This window comes from Camelus bactrianus, chromosome 8 (genome assembly GCF_048773025.1).
Source record: "Camelus bactrianus isolate YW-2024 breed Bactrian camel chromosome 8, ASM4877302v1, whole genome shotgun sequence".
Lineage (NCBI taxonomy): Eukaryota > Metazoa > Chordata > Mammalia > Artiodactyla > Camelidae > Camelus > Camelus bactrianus.
The window spans coordinates 77,656,861-77,682,432 of record NC_133546.1 but is presented as its reverse complement, the minus strand read 5'-3'; the positions used below and the strand labels follow the sequence as shown (position 1 = coordinate 77,682,432).

General features: G+C 37.7%; 1 protein-coding gene across 1 annotated transcript; it reads right to left on the bottom strand.

The window, feature by feature from the left end:
- Nucleotides 1-835: 835 nt before the first annotated feature.
- LGSN (lengsin, lens protein with glutamine synthetase domain) lies at nucleotides 836-13,581 on the bottom strand. The gene is made up of 4 exons (XM_010961716.2): nucleotides 13,413-13,581; nucleotides 11,414-11,611; nucleotides 5,011-5,177; nucleotides 836-2,244 (listed from the first exon to the last, which is right to left on the bottom strand). The coding sequence occupies exons 1-4, from the start codon at nucleotides 13,579-13,581 to the stop codon at nucleotides 1,045-1,047; spliced, it is 1,734 nt and encodes a 577-aa protein (XP_010960018.2). The 3' UTR covers nucleotides 836-1,044.
- Nucleotides 13,582-25,572: the final 11,991 nt, after the last annotated feature.

The following is a 25,572-nucleotide window of genomic DNA, read 5'->3' as shown; positions in this document are numbered from 1 at the left end:
TAGAATCTCCTATTTGCTCCTAAGCATTGGAATAGGGTTTTCATTTACTAGTAAGTGGATTTTGAATTTCCTCCCCAAAAGAAGCTAAACTTTACTGATAGTTACAATATTGTCTCTTTCAAACATCTGGAACATTTAATATTCTCTGGAGAGATATCAACTTCTGTGGGCAGGAGAATAAGTAATTTAAGTACAGTTTTAGCTGGAAACATTGCCCTGGCTATCAAGATATTTGTCCTCACACCCCGCAAAGCACGAAAGGTATCTTTGAACTCTCCAGTCTGAGAGAGCGAAGCAGAGCGCCCACGCACCCTCCGCGTTCCCACTGACTCTGGGTTTCATGGATTGGGTTTCTATATGAGACACTGTTTAAACATTTTCACTACTTTTAAATATTTGACCTTATTGTTCCCAGCTCAAAGTCTATTTCTTGTGGATTTGTTTCTTGCAGACATCATTCCTTGAAGTTGTTAGGCCTTTCAGGAATAAGAAGAGACATATGTGGAAACTTCTGCTAACTTATCATCATGATATATTTTTGTAAAAGCTATTTAACTCATTTAGAAAGAACGCAATGGTGACTGCAAAATAGATCCTCAATATGCCTTAATTAGTGAGATGATATTAGCAAGTATTTTTTTCCCTGACACTCACACCCTATGTGTATAATTGAAATTATTTCTTCAGCTTCTTTTTTCAGTCATTTAAAATTTTCTAATTCTTAAGCCTTTTTATTATGTGAATATATTTGTTGCCCCCCCCCAAACGTGAATATTTCTATCTAGGCCAATATACGCGAGGCAATGACCACTGACCGACAAGACCTGGTAGGTTTGCACATCACAGCTGCACCACAACTTTATTGTTTGTTTGTCATCAGAATCCGCTCAGCAGCCCCACTTCATCTGTTACATATTCCATGGGGACAAAAAAGAGAGCATACATGTGTAGTCTTGTTGTTATAAAAATCCAGTATTTTCTTTCCAGTAGATCAGCTAGGTAAGTCACTATCACATCGCTAAAGGAATGGTTAAGGTTTCCACTCTAAATAAAGTACTCTAAGAATTTATTTCTCTCAGCATCTGTTTCTTCATTTTCCAACTCATATTTCTTCATGGCAACAAAATATCTAATGAAAGTTTCTCCTAGAGCCTGTCTCAGGCATTGATCTTCCTCCAGGGCCATGAGGGCATCTTCCAGTTTCAAAGGGATCTCAGAAGGTTTTGGTTGATGGAGGTCTGTGCTGTCCTCTGGACCAGCGAACACACCGTCAGTGCTCTGAAGTCCGTCCAAGCCTGCAGCAACAGTGGCGGCCAGCACGAGGTAAGGATTTGCCGTGGCTGAGCCCAGTTTATTTTCTATCCTGGTGCCCTTCTCACCATGACACTTGATATTAAAAGCACAGCTGTTGTCGTTGTACCCCCACGTTGTAGGCACACTCTCCTTCTGCTCTCTACTCTCCTTGGAATAGCGCTTCCGACAGCTGACAGCGGGAGCCATCAAGCAGCTGATAGCAGCTGAGTGCTTCAAGAGTCCTGCCAACCATTTCTCCCCAGTGATCGTGAGCTGCTCAATCCCAGAACTGCTACAGAACATGTTTTTCTTCCCATCAAGATCCCAGAGACTATGAGACAAAATTCCTGAGTTGCAGAATCCAGTCTCAATGAAAAAGCTGGCAATGTAATTGTATTTCCTTGCCACCTCTTTGACACCTGTTCTGAGGGTAAATGCGTTATCAGCTGAACTGATGCCAAATTCCGGCAGAAAACAGATTTCCATCTGGCCCGGTCTGGTAGAGGAGGAAAAGCTCTCAACATTGGCTCCAGTGTGATACAAACCATCAACAAGTTCCTGAATGAAGGGCTGGTCGTGATTATTCAGCAGAGTGGAAGCAGGAAGAGATATGGTCTTGGAATTGATAATTTCAGGCACACCAAAAATGCAAAAATCATAGATGAAGGCAGAGAACAGGGAAAAGCCAAAGTCCTGCAGCTGGCTCAGCTGCCTCTTTGCAATATGCCTTGGAGAGGTCAGCAGAGGCTCGCCAGTCACGGTGAATGTGTCACATATCACCCTTGCCGTTCTCTCTGCCCATGGCAAAACTCTAAAGGTCGATAACTCTGGCATCAGGACTATGTCACTGTTAAAACATGTTGCTCTTATGTGATCTACTTCATTGTCCTTAGGACTTGGTATCAATTCAAGATAACCTCGTGGCATGTAAACACCATGGATCACTTTTTCCTAAAGAAGTTAAAGAATAGAGCAATCAGATTTTGAAATGTGAAAACAAAGAGATGGAGGAGGTTGACTGGATAAAGAAGTTGTAGTAAATTTATACAATGGAATACTATTCAGTCATAAAAAATGACAACATAATGCCATTTGCAGCAACATGGATGTCCCCAGAGAATGTCATTCTAAGTGAAGGAAGCCGGAAAGAGAAAGAAAAATACCATATGAGATCACTCAAATGTGGAATCTAAAAAAAAAAAAAAAAAAGAAGAAGACAAATGAACTTAAATACAAAACAGATACAGACTCACAGGCATAGAATACAGACTTGTAGTGACCAGGGGGAGGGAAGAGGGAAGGGACAGACTGGGAGTTTGAGATTTATAGATACTGAAAGGTATATATAGAATAGATAAAGAAGTTTATACTGTATAGCTCAGGGAAATATATTCAAGATCTTGTAGTAGCTCACAGTAAAAAAGAATATGAAAATGAACATATGTATACTTATGTATGACTGAAAAATTGTGCTGTACACCAGAAATTGACATAACATTGTAAACTGATTATAACTGAATTAAAAATAAATAAATTTTAAAAAATGTTTTTAAATAGAGGAGGGGGAGCAGTAGGAGAGCCTTCCTAATGAGAAAAAGATGTTTAACATCTGTTGGTTAACACTAGCTTAATATCAGATAAATTTTAAATCATTTAAAATAAAGCCCCTGAAGGTAATTTACAAACACATCTTAATAGTCAGTCTTGAAGGCTTTATGTGCTCATAGATTTGAAAACAGCAGTCATAAATAAAAGGTATAATGATAAAGAAAATGTCTTCATAGCTAATAACAAAGGTAAAGTGTCATGGAATTACTTGAAATGTCATAACCAAAAAGACTTTTTAAAGCACTTTTATCATACAACATAGTTGCTAATACTCAAGGCTTTATTTTGGCTTATTCCATTGTAATCCCCATTGTTAACTGACTCTCCAAAGTCTACGGTCAAGAATGCTCTTTCCTTCTCAGAGAGCTGGCTGTGGTCACATGTAGGACACACAGGGCAGAGGAGCGGGGTCTTCTGACCACAGCCCTTCCCTCTTTATTCACCTTTACCGCCCACTAAAGAAACACAACCTCACAGACTCGCAGAGTCCCAGAAACCTTGCCCATGCATGTGGACCTGTATCTCCAAAATTATAGTTTCCAAAATGTTACAGCCTTCGAGTCAGCATGACCCGGGTGTCTCCAAACCTAGCTTTCAGCCCAAGCTCTTGTATTAATCGCCTGTGTGAAGTTGGGCAGGTCACTGAACTATCGGCCTCAGCTTCCACACCTGTGAAATAAAAGTGCTGGACTAGGTGGCTGCTGGGACACTTTCCAGCCATATACCTCTCGGGGCCAATGGATTTGGTTTTTTATTTAACTTTTGCTATGTACCAGACAGCAAGAAATTAATAAGGTTATACATTTGAACAGATAAATTTAAAAATTTCTAGAAATTGTGTAATAAGAACATTAATAAGCTTTCATGTGTTGAAGTTTACATTAATGGGTGGAGAAAAAGCTGACTACAAAGTTTGGTTCCCATGATGTCAGGGACATCATGAGGTTAATAAAACACTAGCATTCTGCAAGCCAAATTGGCTTGGGTACCAAGGAGGGGCTGGTGCTAGCAGAAGCAATCTACTGACCCACTCTTTTGCATTTGGCAGTGAACCACTACACTTCACTTCCCACCATCTCTATGCATTTCAAATGCCATATTACCTGCCTGATCCAAGTCTGCTTTTGCCAGTAACTAAGTTGCACAAGTAAAGCACTATTCAGTGCCTACTCAATTTTTCAACTCACTCAAGGACCTGTATATATAAACTTTGTGTCCTTTGTGTGTGTGTGTGTGTGTGTGTGTGTGTGGGTGTGAGTGTGTGTGTATGTGCAGGTAGATCTAAAGAATTTTTTCAGTAACAAATTTGTCTTTTGAAATTTTTTAAAAAGCATTTTGAAGATGCCCAGTTTTTCCCAATGTAAAGCAAATGAGAAGAATTACAATTTAATATTGAAAAAGTAATATATATTTAAGAAATAATCTTAGAGGAGGCTTAATTTTTACACTTTTGTATGTAATACTTCCTGATGTTCCTTCCCAAGAAATGATGCTTTAGTAACACAATAAATCAGTTATTAAAATAAACCCATGACATAAGCTGAAAAAAATCTCAGAAAGTCTCAAAAAATATCCAAAAATACAATATTCCTTGATATTACTGTTCTTGAGAACTTAATAACATTCATTAAGTCATCCAACAACAATAAGGTATTTTCTTATCAGAATTTGAAGCTGAAAGGGGTATGCTTTTTACTCAGCAAATTCTATTTAATCTTTTTTTTTCCTTTTATATTTGCTTCTGAGTCTTCTGTAATTTTCTCATATAAAACAAACTATAATCTTCATAATTACAGTAAGAGAAAAAAGATAATTCTGTGGAGTGAAATTATTCAAGGCAGAAGGACTAAAATTACCAACGAGTCTTAATTAGTTTTGTATTCCTATTGGGTCAATGAATTGATGTTTGGGAGCTGAAAATACATGCTCAGCTCCTTGGGGAACAATAATGTGTTTGGGGAGGGACAAGGGAAGAAATAAGAGAAATGATTGACTTTCAGCTTGAATTGCCATATAGATTATGATAAAATAAGAAAGAGTATTAAGGACCATTTGCTTGCTAACAGTCATGAAATTACATCCAATCTTAACTCTACTCGCAGAACTCACTTGGAAAAAGTGTGCGGGGATGCTCTTAGACCTGGACACACCGTGGAGGTCTGTCGCCTCAAATCGCACAAACTGAAGGTGATTTTTGGCCATCTCCTGTTTGATGTGCTTCATTCTAGAGGAGAGTTGAGGTGCAGTAGGCATTTGGGTGCTGTCATTGGAGTCATCTGGAAAATAAAAAATTGTCTAAATCATTAGATCATGATGCACTGACAAACCATAGGAGGCCAGAGAACAGTGAATTACTCATTACAATCAAAAGCGTCATATTTTTGTGCCATTGGCTTAGAGTTGGAAATCTTACCCTTCTTACTCTGCCTTTACCATATTCCCAAGAACACTGTCTCTAAACAGCCTAGTCCACGCTTGGGACTAGGTGAAATTAACATTATTTGCATAAGTATGTAACAATATCACGTGTAAGTACTTACTGAAAATGCCTTTGCTTATGGAAATTAGAATATATTTGAATAACCCGACAGCTTTGGCACCATGTAAGGCTCTATATAGATGACTATCATTGAAAAGACTTCGAGCTTCTTAAACTAACTGGTGTCACCTAAATTAAAAGCTCCTGCATGATTAAAGGCAAAATTATTTGTTAGTTTTTGTTTATTGTCTGTGGGTTTGCTTTTTTGTTTTCTGTTTTGTTTTGTTTGCCAGAAGGGCTTTATACCTTTAGAGTGGCATCTGAATCTAAGACATCTACATCTCTTTGTCAAATTGTAAATTTGCATAAAAGAGCAAAGAAAAGTATTTTTCAAGAATGAGAGTGTAGGAGATGAAAAATCTAGACTGAATGCCCAATTTTAAAAATTAGAAAACTAAAAATAAATGTTCATGTCTTTTAAGAGAGCCTAAAAATCGAAAACTGCAGAATTAGAAGAGATTTTGGAGATAAATTATAATTTAAACAACTCATCAGCATGAGTACCAGAGAAGTATAATGGGGTTTCCTGAACCACGTTTTCAGTCCATTGCCAAAATTGAAACTAGAATGCAGACCCTTTGATTCCCCATGGGTAGCTCATTACCACAAAATGACTGAATATATCTAGAGCATACAGAAGAACCGGGCACACAGGACACATCATCAATGTTCGCTACTGTCTGAACTTTTAGGAGAGGAAGCAGATGGTAGTGATTCAGCACAAGCACTGAAGCTCATCTCTCTCCCTCCAAATCCTGCCTTTGCCTTGGTAACTTTCTTATCTCAGCTTTCTTATGTGCCTCAGCTTTCTCACTGACGCAGTATTACCTACTTCACAGGCTTGTGATGATAATTAAACAGTTATTTAACAGTTCCTGGAAGACAGTAAGCACCATCTCAATGCTTCTTAAATGCACAAGGTGAGCACAATTACTCTAACCCTGTAACGGCACCATGATCGTGTCTGAATCTAAACACCCATTGATCTGTCACATCATTGATGTTGAGCAGCTGGAAGTTTAAAGTGATGTCTGAGTATTCTTTTCTAAGATATGATTAGGCTTTAAAAACATACAGATTTAACAGTTTAAAAAAATAGAGTAAGTAGATTTTAAGTACATGAAGCATGTGGAAAACAAATTACTGGTTCTACCTGTGCAAACATATTAGAGACGCTGTCCTGTCACTGATACACTCACTGACACATGCTGCTCTGAGGCTCCAAGGCTTTATAATCACCTTCCATTTAGACAAACAACTAAGCTGTAGCAACCACAGTGTTTCACCCTAAATTAGCAGTTGCCCTCTTCCCAACCTATTCTGAAGTATTGGGTGTTCTGCCCAAGATGAATAACTCTCCTTAAAGAAAAAAAATGTATAGGCATTTCAAAATATAGACATTTTCAGATAATCTTCTAAACACAATAAGCAATCACATGTAAGCTATAAATACATTAACAACATGAAAAATCAGAGACATCTCCTATTAAAGGAATAAAGTTGTTTTATTGGTTCACCAATAATATGATCATAGGTAATCATATTAGTTCTTTGCCTTATCTGTATCTTCTAAAGTGTCTACAATGTGTGATTTTGAAATAAGGAAAATGTTTATCCACTCAAATTATGTATATATTGGTTGCCACACACTATTTATGTATCCAGGAAACTGTAAGAAAAAGCCCTGCCCTTAGAGAGCTTTATATTATTGAGCGAGGGAACGATAGACAGTAAACATGCCATCAGATGTAAAGGTGAGATCATTTACCATAATGAAAGTGCTGGGGCAAAAAAACCAATCACCTGAAGTACCAGTTCTATGAGAGTTTATCACAAGGTGGACAGGTCCAACCACAGGTTCATTCTAAGATCACCAAGTTGCACTATGTCTGGACAGCAAGTGTATATACTAGTTTGCTCAGGCTCCCGTAATGAATGCTGCAGGCTTAGACAGAAATTTACTTTCTTACAGCTCTGGAGGGTGGAAGTCCAAGATCAAGGTGCCAGCAGGTTGGTTTCTTCAGAAGGCCTCTCTCCTGGGCTTGTGGATGGCCACCTTCTTCACACGGCCTTCCCTCCTTGTGCGTGTGTTTCGTGATCTCCTCTTCTTACAGGGACACCAGTCATGTTGGCTTAGGGCCCACCCTACAGATCTCATTCAACACTAGGTACCTCTTTTAAAACTCCATCTCTAAACACAGTCGTATTGTGAGGTACTAGGGGATTAGGACTTCAACATATCAATTTTGAGGAGACACAATTCAGGCCATCATACATCAACCAGTTTCCATTTTCTTCAGGGCCCTTATCGCCGTCGGCCGCACTATAGTTACACGTTCACCGCCCGTCTTCCCCGCTTGCGGGTCAGCTCGCCAGGAGAGGAGCGCTTACTTACTTACTTACTGACCGCTGAGTCCTCAGTACCCGGAGCAGTACGGCTATGTCATAGACATGACTCACTATTCCTTTAATAATTCAATAATTAATTAAGGCATCCTGTGTGATTTGACCTTGTCTAGTTAAAAAGTAAAAACTGGCATCACATATGTTGCTGTGTATCCTAAGTATTGATTTTCATTTAAAAGTTCAATTTGTCACCAAATATGAGGACCTTATCCAATTCTAATTTCATTTTTAAGGTACCAACTAACCTGAATCGTCTGAATTTCTTTTCTTCAAATAAATCACACTTGGTAGCTGCAAGTGGGCCTTTTGGCCAGCCCTCCCCAGATGCACGGGAACAGCAGGCAGGCAGCTGGCAGTTCAGGGCTCACTTGCTGTTCTGACACTTGGCTCCTGGGAGTTGCTCTCCATTCCCATCCCCTCAGAGCTCTAATAAATTAAATCAATGTGCTTTTATAGAGAAGGTTTTACTGCTGTGAGCGTTTAGGGGGAAAAATACAAAAACATTAAAAAAAAAAATCCAAGCAAGCATTGAGGCTCTCTAGCCAGCAAAGGCCTTGGGGAGACATCCGTGTTCAGTGACAGCGAGGGCACATTTCAGTTACAGAAGGCGAGCTGTGGTCACTTACAAAGGCAGGTGGAAGGGGCCTCTGGGCTCTCAGAAAACTAATTTCAAAAAAGGAAAAGTGCCTGAGAGTCCACGTTCAGCACACGGAGCACGCGCCTGGGGTGGGCTGCACGCCCCTCTCCTTCACCTTCCTGGCCGCTCTGAGAGCCACCCTGTGACTGCAGGTGGGTTGCCCCACCCTTTGGCCACATCACACTAGCCTAGCAGCGCTGGAAAGCTCAGGTGTCAGAATAGCCTGGTATAAAAGCCGGGGCAGAAACAAAACCAGTAAGAAGTGGGTGTGGGGGAAGCTTTCTTTGGAAAAAAAAATACATTATTTTTTAAAATTCAGAGTAGCTATTGCAGAGAAGAAAATACTGTGTTTGAAGAAATTCCTTACATTTATTTTGGGGGTTGCTTTTTATATTTATTTTGAAATTACGTACTGGCGGTTTGTTTGGAGTTTTAAACTTTTTGATACTTCAGGCCTGTGGAAAACTCAATCTAGCCCCGGGCCACAGAGGGAGATTCTGAGTTAACCAAGTTGAGTCAATGAATAGTTGTACCCATCCTCCTAGCCGTAGTCAACTGGTACAGAGTGAGCTCATGACACAGTTCCTTCCTCAAGGTATTTTGACGTGAGACTAAAAAGTGGTAAATTCCATTTCTCTCTTATGGCTGAAACTATACAAAACAAAGGCCAAAAGCTATGGAGAAGCCAATGTGACCAGGAGATGTTTTCTCATTAGTCTTCCCAGTGTTTGGAAACTTTTTTGAATGAGTTGACACTTAGATAACAGAAAATTTTATATAAAAGTCTTGAGTTCAATCTTCTCTTGAAAAAACTAGATTTGGCAACACTGGGTAGATATTTCTTCACAGTAACCATTGGCCGGAGCTCTGAGGTGGCCTCAAATGGGGAATGCATCTTCTAATTCATGGGTTGGCAAATGTTTTCTGTAGAGGGTCAGATAGTGAACACTTGCAGCTTTGCAAGTCCACATGGTCTTCTGTTGTAATGATGCAACTCTGCCATCATAGCACAAAAGCAGCTGTCGAAGATCCACAAACTTTATTTACTAAGACTGGCCAGTAAGCTGAACTTGGCCCCTGGCAGTAGTTTATCATCCTCTGCTCTAGTTCCCACACGGCCAGCACTCACCACTTTCTTACACCAGCTCACCTCGCTCATCGGTATTATCTGCCCAGCCCCTGTGGCATCTGTATGGAGAGTCCCTGATGCCTGGAGGCTGTCAGTGCTGTGCTCTTTACATCATGGAGAAATTCACGAAGCCAAAGCATAGAGAAATGTAAAGAGATAAGAGATGGTGCGAATTCGCCCCGCAAAGATAGTCACACCGTAAAGCCTAGAACCTGTAGAGTCTGTTGAACTGCAGGGCAGAAGGGGCTTTGCAGACGTGATTAAGGTTATGGACCTTAAAGCAAGGATGTTGTCTTGGATTATTCAGGTGAGTCCTTAAGAGCAGAGAACCTTCTCCAGCTGTAGGCAGAAAGGAGGTGTGGAAGAAGGGAATTCAGAGAGATTCCAAACACAAGAAGGATTTGAGGCACTGCCGGCTCTGAGACAGAACAAGAGGCTTTGAAGAGCTAAGTTAGCAGCCAGCAAAGAAACAGAAATATCAGCTCTACAACTGAAAAAATCCCTGAAGTCTTCCAACAATCTGAATGAACTTGGAAGCAAATTGTTCCCTAGGGTCTCCAGCTAAGAATGGAGATGGCCAACACCTTGATTTTGGCCTTGCCGTACTTGAAGCAGAGAAATCAGCCAGACTTCTGACATACGGCACTGTGAGATAACGAGTTGTGTTCTTGATGCTAAATTTGTGGTACTGTGTTACGGGGGCAATGGAAAACTAATATACCTGGAGTCCCAATCACGTTCAGTCTTAGGCTCCACCTCCTCCTTAGGCCCTGTGTGTGCTACAGAATTTCACCTTGCCCAGAGACAGCTCTGGCCTTTCCCCTTGGCCCTGGGAGGTCATCGCTAAGCCCTTGGGTCGTCCTGTCTGACAAGAGAGTCCTGTGTCTTTGTTTTCCTTGCGCCGCTGGCCACACTAGGAAATCTAGCAAAGCCATTTATTATCAAGTCATGTGGCATCAACTTGACCCTAGTGGGGGCTGGAGATTGAGGTCAGCCCTGGGGCCCGCTGACTGTGGAACTCCAACAGACTCCTCACAGCGAGGCTCGGGTGAGCTTCCCTGGTTGGCAGCACTCTGCTTATATTGTCACATGTCATTGCCAGGAAAACCATGCTGTCCAGGACTTCACTGGGAAAGGACAAGAGGGAGATCCATGCTTAGAATTTTCGTGGACTCTTCATCATGAATCTCTTCCCTTGATTGACTTTAATCTGTATTTTTCCCTTGCAATAAACCAAAGCCTTAAGGATAATGGCATTCAGTGAGTTCTGTGAGTCCCTGTAGCCAATTTATCAGAGCTAAGGTTAGTCTTAGGGAACTCCCAGTCCTGAAATTGGTGTCAGAAGCGAAGGTAGCCTGGTGAACATCGTACCTCTAACTTCACACTCTACTATATTTCTACCTTTCCAAACCTTGTTTATTGAATCTTTTTATCATGAGTTCCCTTGTGGAATTAAATAACTTTCTAAACTGGTTTCTATCACTTGGATCCCAGAGACTTCTAACCAATACACTCATAGGCCAAAATAGCTGTATCACTACTGATAACTCAGAAATTTAGAACAACAGAACTTCACTCTTAGAAAAGACTTGAGAGGTCACCCACTGCAACGCCTCCATCTTCCAGCTTAGAGGATAAAGAAAACTGTAAGACATTTTATAAATGATTGGTGTATACATTACTTTAAATATTCTGACTCCCAGGCTGGCATTCCTCAACAAACATCGCATTATCACTAAGTCAAATACTAATTTGGGATTAGTGGCTAGAGCCATTTACCAGTTCATCCCAGAGACCTTACCAGGAGAGCTGGAGTTTGAGTGAAATTCACCATCAGGAGCACAGACTGATGTTGCAAGGGGCAATGGTTTTATCAGTATTGTGGGATCTTTGGAGTCCTTGTCATCTTGTGGCAAAAGAGATTCAGCAGAGCCAGGTTCCATGACTAGTTTACTAGTATCCCCCAATTTGTGGCACACCATTTGGTTTCTGATCTTTCCTGTAGAAATAAAGAAAAAATGTTAAGGTCTTCAGCCCATCTTTTGATTAGGTTGTTTATTTACTTTTTGATATTGAGTTGCATGAGGTGTTTGTCTGTTTTGCAAATTAACCATTTATTGGTCGCATTGTCTGCAAATATTTTCTCCCCATCTGTAAGATGTCTTTTCATTTTATTGATGATTTCCTTTGTTGTGCAAAAGCTTTTAAGTTTGATTAGATACCTTTTGTTTATTTTTGCTTTTATTTCTTTTGTCTTGAGAGACCGATCTAAGAAAATATTGCTATAATTTATGCACCGAAATGTTTTGCCAATGTTCTCTTAGGAGTTTTACGGTATCGTGTCTTATATTTAGGTCTTTAAACTACTTTGAGTTTATTTTTGTATGTGGTGTGAGGGAGTGTTCTAATTTCACTGATTTACATGAGGCTGTAACACCTCTTGGGTGAGGTTCCCAACACCACTTGCTGAAGAGACTGTCTTTTCTCTATTGTATATTCTTGCCCCCTTTGTCAAAGACTAATTCACTACAGGGGTCTGGGTTTATTTCTGGGCTCTCTATTTTGTTCCGTTTATCTATATTTTTTGTGCCAGTACCATGCTGTTTTGATTACTGTAGCTTTGTAATATAGTCTGAAATTTAGAAGAGTTATGCCTCCTGCTTTGTTCTTTTTCCCCTCAGTATTACTTTGGCAATTCTGGGTGTTTTGTATTTCCTTATAAATTTTAGCATTATTTGTTCTAGATCTGTGAAAAACTTCATGAGTAATTTGATAGAGATTGCATTAAATCTGTAGATTGCTTTGGGCAGTATGGCCATTTTAACAAAATGAAGTAGACTTTCTCCAGAGAAAACATATATATGGCCAACAGATACATGAATAGATGCTCAACATCACTAGTTATTAGGGAAATGCAAATCAAAACCACAAGGAAGTATTCAACCTCACACCGGTCAGAATGGCTATCATCAAAAGTCTATAAATAATAAATGCTGGTGAAGATGTGGAAAAAATTGAACCCTCCTCACTGTTGGTGGGAATGTAAATCAGTGCAGCCACTATGGAAAACAGTATGGAGGTTCCTTAAGAAACTGAAAATAGACTTACCATATAACTCAGCAATCCCACTCCTGGGCATAAATCCAGGAAAGATAAAAACTCTAATTTGAAAAGGTACATGCACCCCAGTGTTCACAGAAGCACTATTTACAAGAGCCAAGTAATGGAAACAACCCAAATGTCCATCAGTAGATGATTGCTTTAAGAAGCGGTGGCATATATGTACAATAGAATATAATTCAGCCATAAAAAATGAAACATTGCTGTTGCAGCAACAAGGATAGACCTAGAAATTATCATACTGAGTGAAGCAGGTCAGACAAAGAAAGACAAATATCATATGATATTACTTATACATGGAATCTGAAAAATAATACAAATGAATCTATGTAAGTTTGATCCACACCTTTATTGTGGCCTCCATCAGTAATGACTTTTGTACTCACTCTCAGAGCAGAAATATGCTTCTCTTCTTACTCACATATTCTTTCTACTGTGAAATCTTGTTTCCCCACTACTATTACTCTAGTATCCTATTTCCCCCTTTAAATTTTAAATATTTTGATTAATTTTATATATTTATATTCTAAGCCTATATTTACCATCTTTTATGTTACCCATGTAGGGGTATATTTTATTTCTTTTTTGTTTCTCCCATAGAAGAATAGAAAAATGTTTTATGAAAAGGAAAACCAAACAGAGACTGTCATTGACCACACATTCTTGAGGAATCAAGATACCTTTTGAGTCAGATGTGTCCATTTCTCCTATTTCAGTTGAAAAAGCATGTAGTTTTGTGACTTTCTTTCTTGTCCTTTTTAATTTACTCATCTTGCTGGCTTTAGTCTCATTACTTTCATCTCTTGTGTCCTGTAATAATGAATAAATAAATGTCAAATAACAGATCATGCATACAACTAAATTTGGATGTCAAGAAAGAATGATGATTGGATAGCTAAATTTTAAAATGACATAGGAGACTTTTAAAACAAGGTAAATTTTGTCATTTCCAAATCCACTTGAATAATTCAAAATTAAGAAGCTCAACATTTTACTGACAGGATGTATTTCCTGTATTTCCTTTTATATATGGTACAGAAAATATCACAAAATAAATTAAGATCTTGCCCAAGTAGTCAAGGTTTCTAGCTTTATTTTTTGTTACTCTGGGAGTAAGAATTTTATATTGTTTATTGTTAAATAATTTCACCAAACCCATTTTAAATTAAAGAGTCCTTTTTTAAATTTCTTTTTTAGAAAGCAACTTTAAAATATCTAATGTTTTTGACCAGAGGCAGTATCTGAGGAATTAGATTCTCTTCTCTCTTTATCTTTAACCTTATCCTAATTGAATCAAAATTTACTTCAAAAAAGAATTTGCATTCCTAAAATGCTATTCTGTGACAGTTTTTTTTTAAATATATGTAAAACAATGTTATGCTCAAGCTATTTTATAGCTTGGGAAAACCTAAAGGAAGAAAAACATTTTAAAACAAAATAACCTAACTTCATCACTCTAGTTATAATCTTTGACAGGATCCCTTGACAGACTTGTCAAGGGCTATTCCCCACGTGGAGCTGAACAGTGAGGCCTGGGCTGAGGGTGGAGAGCTCTGGTGTCTGTCTCTACTCCAGCAGTGGACAGAATCAGCACTGCAGTCCTGGGACACAACTGAAAAAAATAATAGCTTTTCAAAAAATAAAAAGCTGACACTAATTTTTTTCTGTTTATCCACTTTTAGTTTTAATTCACCAAATTAATGTTTATCAGGATCAATTAATTTTACACAAATGGCTTGATACTTTATACACCTTTTAATGTATTGACTACAGATTCTGTTGCTTTAAGTTGTGTTTAGGTGTTATTACTTCTAACAAATCAACTTTTCTGATTTTTTTAATGAGGTATAATTGACTTACAAAATTATATTCATTTTTGGTATACAACACAGCAATTCAATAATTTTATACATTACACTTCATACAAAGTTATTATAAAATATTGACTATGTTCCTTGTGCTGTAAATTACATCCTTGTATCTTATTTATTTCATGCTTTGTAGTTTGTACCTCTTTATCTTCTACTCCTATTTCACCCACCACACCCCAACATCTCTCCCCTTTGGTAGTTTGTTCTCTTTATCTGTGAGTCTGTTTGTATTGTTACGTTTGTTCATTTGTTTTATTTTTTAGATTCCATATATAAGTGAAAACATATGGTGTTTGCCTTTTTATGTCTCAATTTATTTCACTAAGGATAAAACAGCATATGTATTTATACAGTGGAATATTATTCAACCATGAAAAAGAATAAAGTTTTGCCATTTGTAACAACTTGGATGGACCTGGAGGGAGTTAGGCTAATACTGGTATTTTTAATTTTTTTTTTTTTTTTTTTTTTTTGCAAACTCCTAATAGTGATTTGAAAGGAGAGGATCAGGGTCAAAATCTATATTCTAAAATTTTTTGAGCTATTTTCCTTCTGAAAAGCAATTTCTGAAAGTTTCCAATCTGGAGGCAAGTCATAAATACATGTCCAGAGTGGTTGCTCGCAAACAGCTTTACCCATCTGTCAACTTAATTCAATTTCTGAGGGCTAAAAGAGTAAAAATGAATTTAACTTTCTTGTGTTTATATGTAATTATAATACATTGTTACTGTTGCTACCATGATTTTAAAAAGATATGTTTTATGGGATAAAGCCTTTGTGTGATTTTAAAGTTTCACTTCTTAGAAAATAGTGGTCTCTTACAGATAATCTTATATATGGATCATATGATATTTATTGCAAAATATAATCATTTATTTTTTCTAGTTGTTTATAATTTAATTCAAATATTTGTTTAAATTTTCCTAATGCACTTTGGATAGGATTCTGACAGTGATATACTAGCCCTGTATATATTCACCATTTCTAAAATTGCACTGCCAGAAATGTATATTATGTAATTATAATTTTGGTAAATATTTTTAATATATTCATGTCTCTGGTAATATTTAAGGAGTCTTGTTTAGAAGATGAAATACTTGGCCAGTTACATAAATATCAAAGGAGACTGAGCAGAGTGACTTTTGTATTAGTTCAAGTCATTACAGATTGAAGACAGATAAAATGAGACAAATTCAAGATTTCTTCTGGGTTCAAACTCACATTGCAACTAAATAACAATGTTAAAATTGAGTAGTCTTGTCAGGGACATTGCCTTAGCATAACCCTCAAGGTATTAGACTCTTCATTCTGCAAATAAGAAAAGTGAGACCCAGAGTAATTTGCCCAAGGCCACAGAAGTGAATGGAAAGAAGAGAGTCCAAGCAGGCCTTCTGATTCCTGAATGCCAGAGACTCAAGCCCAGAGAAAGTTTATTTTAGTAGAATCCACCTGCTTCTGTATAAACCAGACCAAAAGGGAAAGCTTATTAAGATAAAACAAGAGCAATTTATCTAATTCCTAACCTGAGAATTTCACCAATAAAAACCCTAGAACTAAGTCATAGTATGTGCCTCTGACTCCAAAATAGATGCTCAAATTTTTTTCTCAAGTGAAGAATATATTTAGTTCAGTCTTTTGCTTTTCTTTATATACTAAGGCGATCAGAGTGTAGATAGAGCTCTAATAGCCAAAACAAATTCAGTGGACCCCCAGTTTATCCCACGTCCAGTAGAGTATTTTTATGCTCCTTAATCTCTCAAGTATGTTTAGTTACAACGTGAATGATGTTTCATTAAAAAAAGAAATCTTCTAGCCAAGATTCATGTGATTTGAGGTCTAATTCCGACTTTTCCACTAAGTAGCAAGTCACTTGGGCCTTGATATTTTTATCTGTAAGCACTACTACAAATGCAAGTCCTACCCCACCAGTATATTAACATTTGAAAAGTATTTTTAAAATCAAGCAATGTTTAATATCTCATTTAATACTCACAACCATATCCAGGGAACATTTATTATTACCTACATTTTGCCAGGCCAGAAACAGGTTCACTGGGGTTAAATGATTTGTTCAAGAAAGCATAGGAATTATTTGGGGAGCTTCCCACATCATCACAGCAGACAGTTGAACTAGATGAAATGCCACTTCAATTTTATAATATAATCTGTGTGACTGATAAAAACTTGTTCACTCAACTTCCTCAATTATGTATTATTTTACAACTATATAGGTTTTAAAAATAACTCTTTCCTGAGTAAGTCACCATCAGCTTAAACTGCATCAGTCCAAATAATGAGGACTCTGGATAAGGCAAAGTCAAAGACATAAGCAAAAATAAAACATGGTCCCTTTCATAAAGAATCTTACAATCCAGTACAGGCAATAAAATATTGCTATGGAAGTTGCAGGCTTCCATGTTGTAAAGAAAGAAATATAGTTAGGTTACCCTAGTTCAGGGACAGCAAACTCAAATACTAAGCAGGTAACAAAGAGACACAGTGGGCTGGTTGGTGAACACCAGAGCTGACACCCTTCCCAGGAAGGGGCCAGCATGTGACTCTAGCCAATCGCTGCCATAACAAAATGGGGCCCCAGTGATGCCAGTTTTCCACATTTCCAAGGAATGCCAGAAATCTGGATTTTTATTTGAAATGTTATGATTTTTAAATGTTGATAATCAATCTAAAATATAAAGTAGGTAATAAGAAAATAAAATGTCTCAACTCCCATATAGCCAGATCTCAAAAAGACTGGAATGCTGTTCAGAATAAGCAGCAGGGCTAGAAGGCCCCTGGGCGCAATGGTGGTAGCAGTGACCACCCACCTTTTCCCCAGGAGTGGTATCTAATAAGGTGCTGAGACGCGATGATCAAAATATTTGACTGTTAGTACAGATACTAAAAATAACAGACGCTTTTATTTTACCTACTACAGATCAGATCTCTTCTAAATGCTCTGCATCTAGTCTCAAAACAACCTGTTGAGATAGATACATTATTATCTCCATTTTAGAGATGAGTGAAGCTGAGTCAAAGAAAGACTAGCCCAAATCACACATCTAGGATTTGGCGCCAGAGCACAGGTGCTTAACGCATCCTTAATGAATGCTGTCGGTCAGAATGCCCTGGAATCATTGTTGGGGTGCTGGGAAGCCAGGGCAGTGTTCTTGAGGGTCCCTGTAGGTCCAGGTGTTAACTCTTTAGTTGATGGGTTATGGAGAAGTCTAAGGGCCCCCAAAAAACAGTAGGACAGCTAGAGAAGTTCAGAGGGTTGGGAATATTCAAGGGACTTTTGTCAGCAGCCGTTCAGCAACCAGTTTAGAAATATTTATCAAGTAGTTGGAATTACAGTTGCAGCTGACAGATCTGGTAGTGCCATCACATTGGACAAGCTGTGCTGGGTGTGTAGTAAGTACTAACTAGATGTTAGTCATCATTGTCTTCAGCAGGCACCATGCATTATTGGGTGGGAAGGGGCATCTCTGCTGGGCAGATGCCTTGTTCTAGATAAACTTATGAGCCCTTAATTCATGGGAAGTGACTTCCATTCACTCAGACTCCAATCTCTCCCTTATCTAAGCATCTCTAGAGTTTGAACATAGTAAACCAGGGGACCCTCTCACAGAGGTGAGGGTAGGTCAGCTCATCTGAGGGTTCTCAGAGGGAGTGGTGTGACCCACACACTGGTGCTTGTACTCCACAGTACTGCTGTTAAACAGACAGATTCTCTTATAAATAGAATCTTCAGATAGCCAGGGAAGCTAGGCCAAGCTTAAACAGAAGAGGAGACACCTTAACTGAAGACAGAAAGAGGTGAATAAACCAGGTTGGAAAAACCATGACTATAAGCACAGATATGTATAAATGTGCAAATCTAATTCATGCTTAATTTAGACAATCTCAAAATTCTACTGCAACAGATTGATTCTGATTTCTTTTGACATTTCCACCAGTGAAGATTTTCCCACTTCAGAAATGTTTCTACCATCATTCTATAAGCTGGCTTCAGTTCATACTCATGTATGGTCTTAAAGAATGTTTTATATTACCAATTATTTTCATAATTCTTATTTTTCTCATTACAGTATTTCTTTTTGAAAGTTGTTTACATGGCTTTATATAAGTTTGTCATTTTGCTTTTCAATTCAGCGGCTCATCAAATTAACTAAAGGGTTTAACCTAAAGGATTGTGCCAAGCATTAAATTTAGACCTAATTTGACTAATAAGTTTCTTTCCAATAAAGTACCCAGTATTCTAAATATCACTGATTCTATTCATTTACTTTTAATTTTCTCTAATAGTTACCTTTTTAATGTCTATACTTTAAAAACTTTTGTGTTAACTCCTGTATACTGGTTATAGTCTGGAGTAAAACCATTAATGTATTTACCACATGCTCTGATTTTGTCAATGAGGGAAGGCATGTAAAAAAGGGTCAGTGACTATCCAATTTAAAAGAATACATCAAAGAGAAAAGAATTTCAGTTTCCTTAAAGTGCATTCTTCAAAGAAAAAGGGAAGAAAATGTATTCAAAGTATTTGCAGAAAAGATAATTCACAGACCACATCACAGACTTACGTCTGCTAATCTAATATCCACACCTGTTAACCAATATCCCTGCTTCTAGCAACTTGGTCTAAGAAAATAATCCAACATATGTAAATTTATATGCATGTTCAGGGCCACCTTTGTTGTAACAGTGAAAAACTGAAAGCAGCATAAAGTAGGAAGAGTTAAGTAAACATTGTGATAATTCTGTTCAGTGATTCACTAGATGAAGCAACTAAACAGTTTACTAATTGTGATGAAGGAGACAATGAGTTATTTGAACAGGCTACAAAGTTTAATAAGGGATCTACTTTGACTAGGGAGTTCAGAAAATTGATCATCTTTGAATGGGATGGCTACAGCAAATCATCCAGGGGGTGAATTTTGAGCTGTGACCAGAAGAGTAGATAGCTATCTCTCTAAGATAGGCTAGATAATTAATAAGAGCCTAGGCAAGATGGAAAAAAATGTGGGCAAGAGGAATGGTAGAACTAGTTTTGTATATATTCTGGTTTTTGAAGCTAAAAAAAAAAAAAAACAAAAACAAAAAAACCAGAATGAAGGGCCGCAAATGGCAAAGTAGCCTTTCTTATGGGTGAGTTGTATTCCATTATATACGTGTATGTTTCATCTTCATTATCTATTCAACTATTGACGTGCACTTAGGATGCTTCCATGTCTTGGCAATTATAAATAACGTTGCTGTTAATAGCAAGGTGTATGTATCTTTTTGAATTAATTCTTATTTTGTGGTTGGCTTTATTCCTTTGTTAACTATGTAAGTTTAAAAAGCTAAAGCTCTAAACATTCTTAGAAACAATGAACAGTACATGCATGTAAATTAAAAAATATTTGTGCAGTGAAAAAAAAGTGCTATCAAGCCATGAAAGACATGAAAAAAAACTGAAAAGACATATTACTAAATGAAAGAAGCCAGTCTGAAAAGGCTACAAACTGTATGATTCCAACCAAATGACATTCTGGAAAAGGCACAGCTACAGAAACAATAAAAAGATCCTGGTTTCCAGGGGTTTGGGGAGAGGGAGGGAGGGAGGAATGAATAGATGGAGCACAGGGGATTTTTAGGGCAATAAAATTACTCTGTATGATACTATAGTGGTGGCTACATGTCATTATGCATTTGTCAAAGCCCATAGAATGTATAACATTAACACTGAAACCTAATGTAAACTACAGAATTTGGTTGATAATAATGTGCCCATGTTGGTTCATCGATTGTACCAAATATGTCACACTGATGACGGATGTTGAGGGTAGGGGAGTATATATGTGGGGGTAGGGAGGGCTATGTGGGAACTCTGTATTTTCTGCTCAATTCTGCTATAAATCTGAAACTGCTCTAAAGAAAAATAAAGCCTATTTAAAATTTTTTTTAAAAAGAAAAAATAACTAGCTTTGTATAGAGTGATAAGATTATGTGTGAAAGTGACCAGCTACAGAGCCCAGAGAGGTAGGTTAAGGCTGGATTACACAAGGCTTCAGAGAATACTGACTTGAATTTTTCCTGAAGGTGATGGGAAATTGTGGAAGTATTCTAAGCAGAAAAAACAAGAGCAAAGTTGTGATTTTGAGAAGTGATGGGAGTGGTCTGTAGGGTGGGTAGAAGAATGGTAACACTGAATGCAGAGTACAGCTGGAAATGACTCTGGTAACCTAAGTGGCAAAAGATTGCAAATGGAAGCTCTCACTTTGGGTTTCCTCTTAGAAAACTCAGTGTTCTGTAAAATAATTTTCAATATAATTAAAGTAGATTTCTCTCATTTACATACTTTTTAATCTCCAAACTGAAAGGCCGTGATTAGTTTAGCCCAAGTATCAAGACTCCTTAAGTGATAAGGTTATATTTAGGTGCCTCTTGTGGAATTAATAACCCTTGCAGCCATAAACCAAGGAACAACTTAGACCCCCAATATCCACCTGGGCAATCTAGGGTAGAAATTACAGTGATCTGAGCTAGGATAATGGCTGTGGAGATGGGAGGGAAGTGAGTATACTATAGGTAGAATCAGGAGATAGATTTGGCAGATTGGTGATTGATTTGATATAGGAAGCAAAGGGGACAGAAGGGTCAAAGATAACAGTCAGGTTTCTGACCAGGAAACCCAAATGAGGAGGAGAACTGAGAGAGGTACATGGAATCTGAGATAACTGTGTCATCTGGAGGTACCCAGCAAACATTAGCCATATGGGTCAGAACCTAAAAGATACAAAGAAAACAAACAAACAAAAGCCCTGACAATGGCTGGAATCATCCCAAAAAAGAGCAGAGATTGAAAAAATAAGAGGACTAAGATAAAATAGAGAATAATAATACTTAATGATTAAATGTAGAAATTGAATCCCAGAGAGAAGTCAGAGAACAAATGACAATAAGGGAAAAGCTGGGACAAGATGGTTACATTGACCTCAAAAGATAAAAACTGTATTAAAAGAAGGGAGCAACCAAGAGGCCATGCTACTGAAATGATAAATAAGGTTAGGATTAAAACTTGTCCATTGTGTTTTGCAACCAAGTAACCAGGTCACTAGACTCCTTGATAAGAGCAATTTCAGTGGAAGAATGTGAACAGCAACCAGACTGCAGTAAATTGAGGAGGAACGAGAGGTGTTTAGTTCAGGGTCCGCACACAATTAGTGAGCATGCCTGAAATGTGTCCCCTGCTACCAAGTGGTGACAGTCGGGAAATACAACTCAAAAGTATAAAGAGAGTAAGACAGAGAGTTGGGCCAATGGAAAAGTGTGTATGTTCAAGAAAAGTGTATGTTGCTTTTAGAAAGAAAAGAGTTACAAATATTTAAATGCTTAATGAAAGGAGTCAATAAAGAAGAGGATGTGAAAAGAGGAGGAAAAAGATAAAGCAAGATCTCTGAAAGGGCAAAAACAGGTGGGAACAAGAGCTGAAATGAAGGAATTAACTTTAATATATCTCCTTCTACAAGAGGAATAGGAGACGATAGAAGGTTAAAAACAGAAAATATGGAGAAAAAGGAGAATTAGGGAGAAAAAGAAGGGAATTGTTAACATTTAATGAATGCTTTTCAAATGACATAATCTCAATAAGATTAATTGCACCTAAAAAGTGACAGTGATCTTTCTTACCCATTCTCGAGATGCTCAGACAGTAAGGACAGGGAAAACTAAAGATATAAGGAGAATGGAAGTGGTGTGACATAGTCATAGCAGAGAATGAGAAAGACCCAACTTAGGAAACAAAAATGCTGACTGCTCCATGGGAACTGAGGACTTGAAAGTTTTAGTGGCACCAATCAGCAGAGATAGATTATTTTTCTCCAGCAAATCTCTGTTGCAGTTGTGAAAAATACAGGTTTGTGGTTTTGTGAGGATACAAACTCAGGAAGACAATGACAAACACAAGTTGAGGATATTGGCAAGTAAGAGACCAAAATAATAAAACATGAAATACACGATAGATATAATAAGAAGTGAGATTAGGAGACACTGACAAGCAGAGCTTAGTCAGGGCTTGGAGAGTCCTAAAAAGTGCCATTTTGGGTATCTTTGTACTTAATATATAGACTAGAATAGAATGAGAATTGAATATTTTCTAATAAATGAATGAATGAATGGCAACCAAGGCCTACCATGTTGAAATATAAGGCCAAAAAGGACATTTGACTCAGATCTTCCCTTCATAAATAATTCCAAACGAGATTTCTTTGACTATCCAAGAGGACTTGACAGTAACCCAATAGGTCAATATAATCGAAACAGCTTTCCTAAATAAATTATTACATGGATTCATTCAAAGTTTTCTTAAGAAGGGCTTAGGGAAAGAGAAGCTTCTGCTGGTGACAAATGGCTCCACAAGGACTCTGCATCCTTACCCCATTAATTTCACCTTTACTTCAGGATTTTTTTCACTCTATTTTTCCTCAAAACCACTCCTTGTCTCCTGGGTTATGATTACTCCCTTCAAAACACGGGCAGAATCTTATTCCCTGTGCTTCCTCACAGCATGTCTAAAACATGCTAGTATTTGAAGAGAATTTTCTAAACATTAAATAACAATATGAAAGAAAATAAAGAGAATACAGAGACATTAGCAAGAACCAAGTTTACAAAATATTCACTTTCTATAGTCCTGGTAGTTGACTGTGTTTGTACGTTGTGATTTGTTTTGTGTCTTACTCAAGACCCTGCCCAGAGTAGCCTCCTTTTTAGTTATCTGGCTCACCAGATAATTAAGCATGGCTGGGAGCTGATTTAAAAACTTAGAGACTTCTTTATGGTCTACTAAGTGATTCATTCCTTCCCCCAAGACGTTTTTGCAATCACTTTAGTTTTACACTAAATCTGAGAGTCCCTGAGATCATTATGCACAAGGACCCAAAGGGCCATCATATCCAAACTTACAGAAAATGAGATCGTTCTACAAAGATACTACCCACAGATCTACTTAGTCTAAAAACTAGACCTTCTTCTGTATATTTTTAAAGAACTTCAATCCTTAAACTGTATTGCATTTTAGGAGGCTTCTTCTGAATACATGGAATCTCTGGGGAATTTTGTTGTAATTTGTTTTTTTATCACAAATGTAATAATCCGCATTTCAAAATTCAAAGGTACAGCAACTCAGAAAGTAAAATGGAAAACTAAAAAAAAAGTCCTTTGTTTTTCCTTTACCTTTAGATTTTTGAAAAGTAAACATTTTCAGAAAGAGTTGTTTCTTGTTACTATGAATAATTATTGCAATAGTTCATTTCCTACTGTAAGTTCTATTTTAATAATTATTTCTAGTAAAGATTGAATTTGTCAATACTGGTTGGTACCAGATACATTTTTAAATATATCAAAAATAGAAATTGAAGAGGATGGATAAATACATTCATATTCTTTGTTGACAAGTGATACCACTCTAATGTGTATGAAATCCATTCATTTATTCAACAAGTAAGAATGCCTAATATAGACCAGTCTGGATCTGGATGCTCTAAGAGAAATAAAAATGAATTACTTATTGTTCCATGACACATAAATACAATACATGGTAAAAAGGCGTATGAGTCTGTGTTATATGAATGAAAAGTGCACTACTAGAACCATTTTCTTGCTCAGGCAGCTGAATCTTTGAAAGATATAGTAACTCACCAGACTTCATACCTGGAAAGTAGCAGAATCCAAATATGTTGTTTGAAATTCTTTTTCATTTCTTCATGCTGCTTACAAACTTTACAGGCAACAAAATATTGAAAACTAAAGATGTTGTCGTTAAGAATACTAAATACTGAATAGTTTTATACATAAAGTGGCAAGAAATTTGAGTCCTGTTTTAAAACTGCACATTTCAACCTATGCGTTCAGTAGCATCTCTGTCCTTTGAGGTGAAACTAATCTCAGGTAGAAAATACAGATGAATTTCTTGGAAGCTATACAGAATCAGAATTTTACTTGATATAGATACAGTGGGCTAAAAATGGTATGGGCTAATTAGAAGGGTGTGAGTTTCTCAGCCTCAAGCATACCTGTGGAGAGGTCAGTCAAATGTCAGGGATGACCCACGTGGTCTCCAGTTCCACCACCATAGATGCTCGACCACTTGTCAAATAAAATAACCTAGATACTATTCCACCTACTTTCCCCACATCCACCCGAGAATTATTGAGAAACTATCATGAAAAAAAGCCTCTGTGTGAGAGAAGTGCTGTAATAGAGAACAAACCTCACTCCACATAGGATATGTTTCTTTAGTTTTAACCACCGTGCCCTGTTTTTTAGGCTCAGTCTTGCCAGCTCTGCACCTTTTGTGAAACAATGTTGCCTTTAGCCTGAAATATACAGGAGAGCCTATTCTTGGGGCTCTGACCTTTAAGGATGTCAGCACTTCTGCAGAGATGGCAAGTTGCAAAACAGAGAATAACCATTGTTTTGTTGGAGGTTTACAGGGACACCTGACCTGGGTCACATGGACAGCTTCAGCAACAAAGACCTCCTGCAGCAAGAAGTTTGCAAAAACCAGCCACACCCGCATCCCTGTTTTCCTGTATAGAAAGGAGCCTGTATTCTGACTGGAGTAGGGTGGTTATGCAAGACATTAGTCTGCCGTCCTCTCAGTCTGCCGGGCTTTCTGAATAAAGTCACTATTCCTTGCCCTAACACCTCATCTCCCGATTTATTGGCCTGTCGTGCGGTGAGCAGAACGAGTTTGGGCTCGGTAAAGTGTCACAATGTAAATGATGTGACTGTTCCCGAAGTGAAGAGACCTTGCTTCCATTCCCAACAAAATGGCAAAATAAGCAACAGCAACACCAAACCCAGCGCAGATCTCAACTTTGGGGGAAGTTAATGCAAAATCTGCAACAGAACATTTTCTATGAGAAAATTGTGCCTCACCAATAGTTTCAGAGAAGGGGGAAAAATGATCGTACAAAGCTCTAAC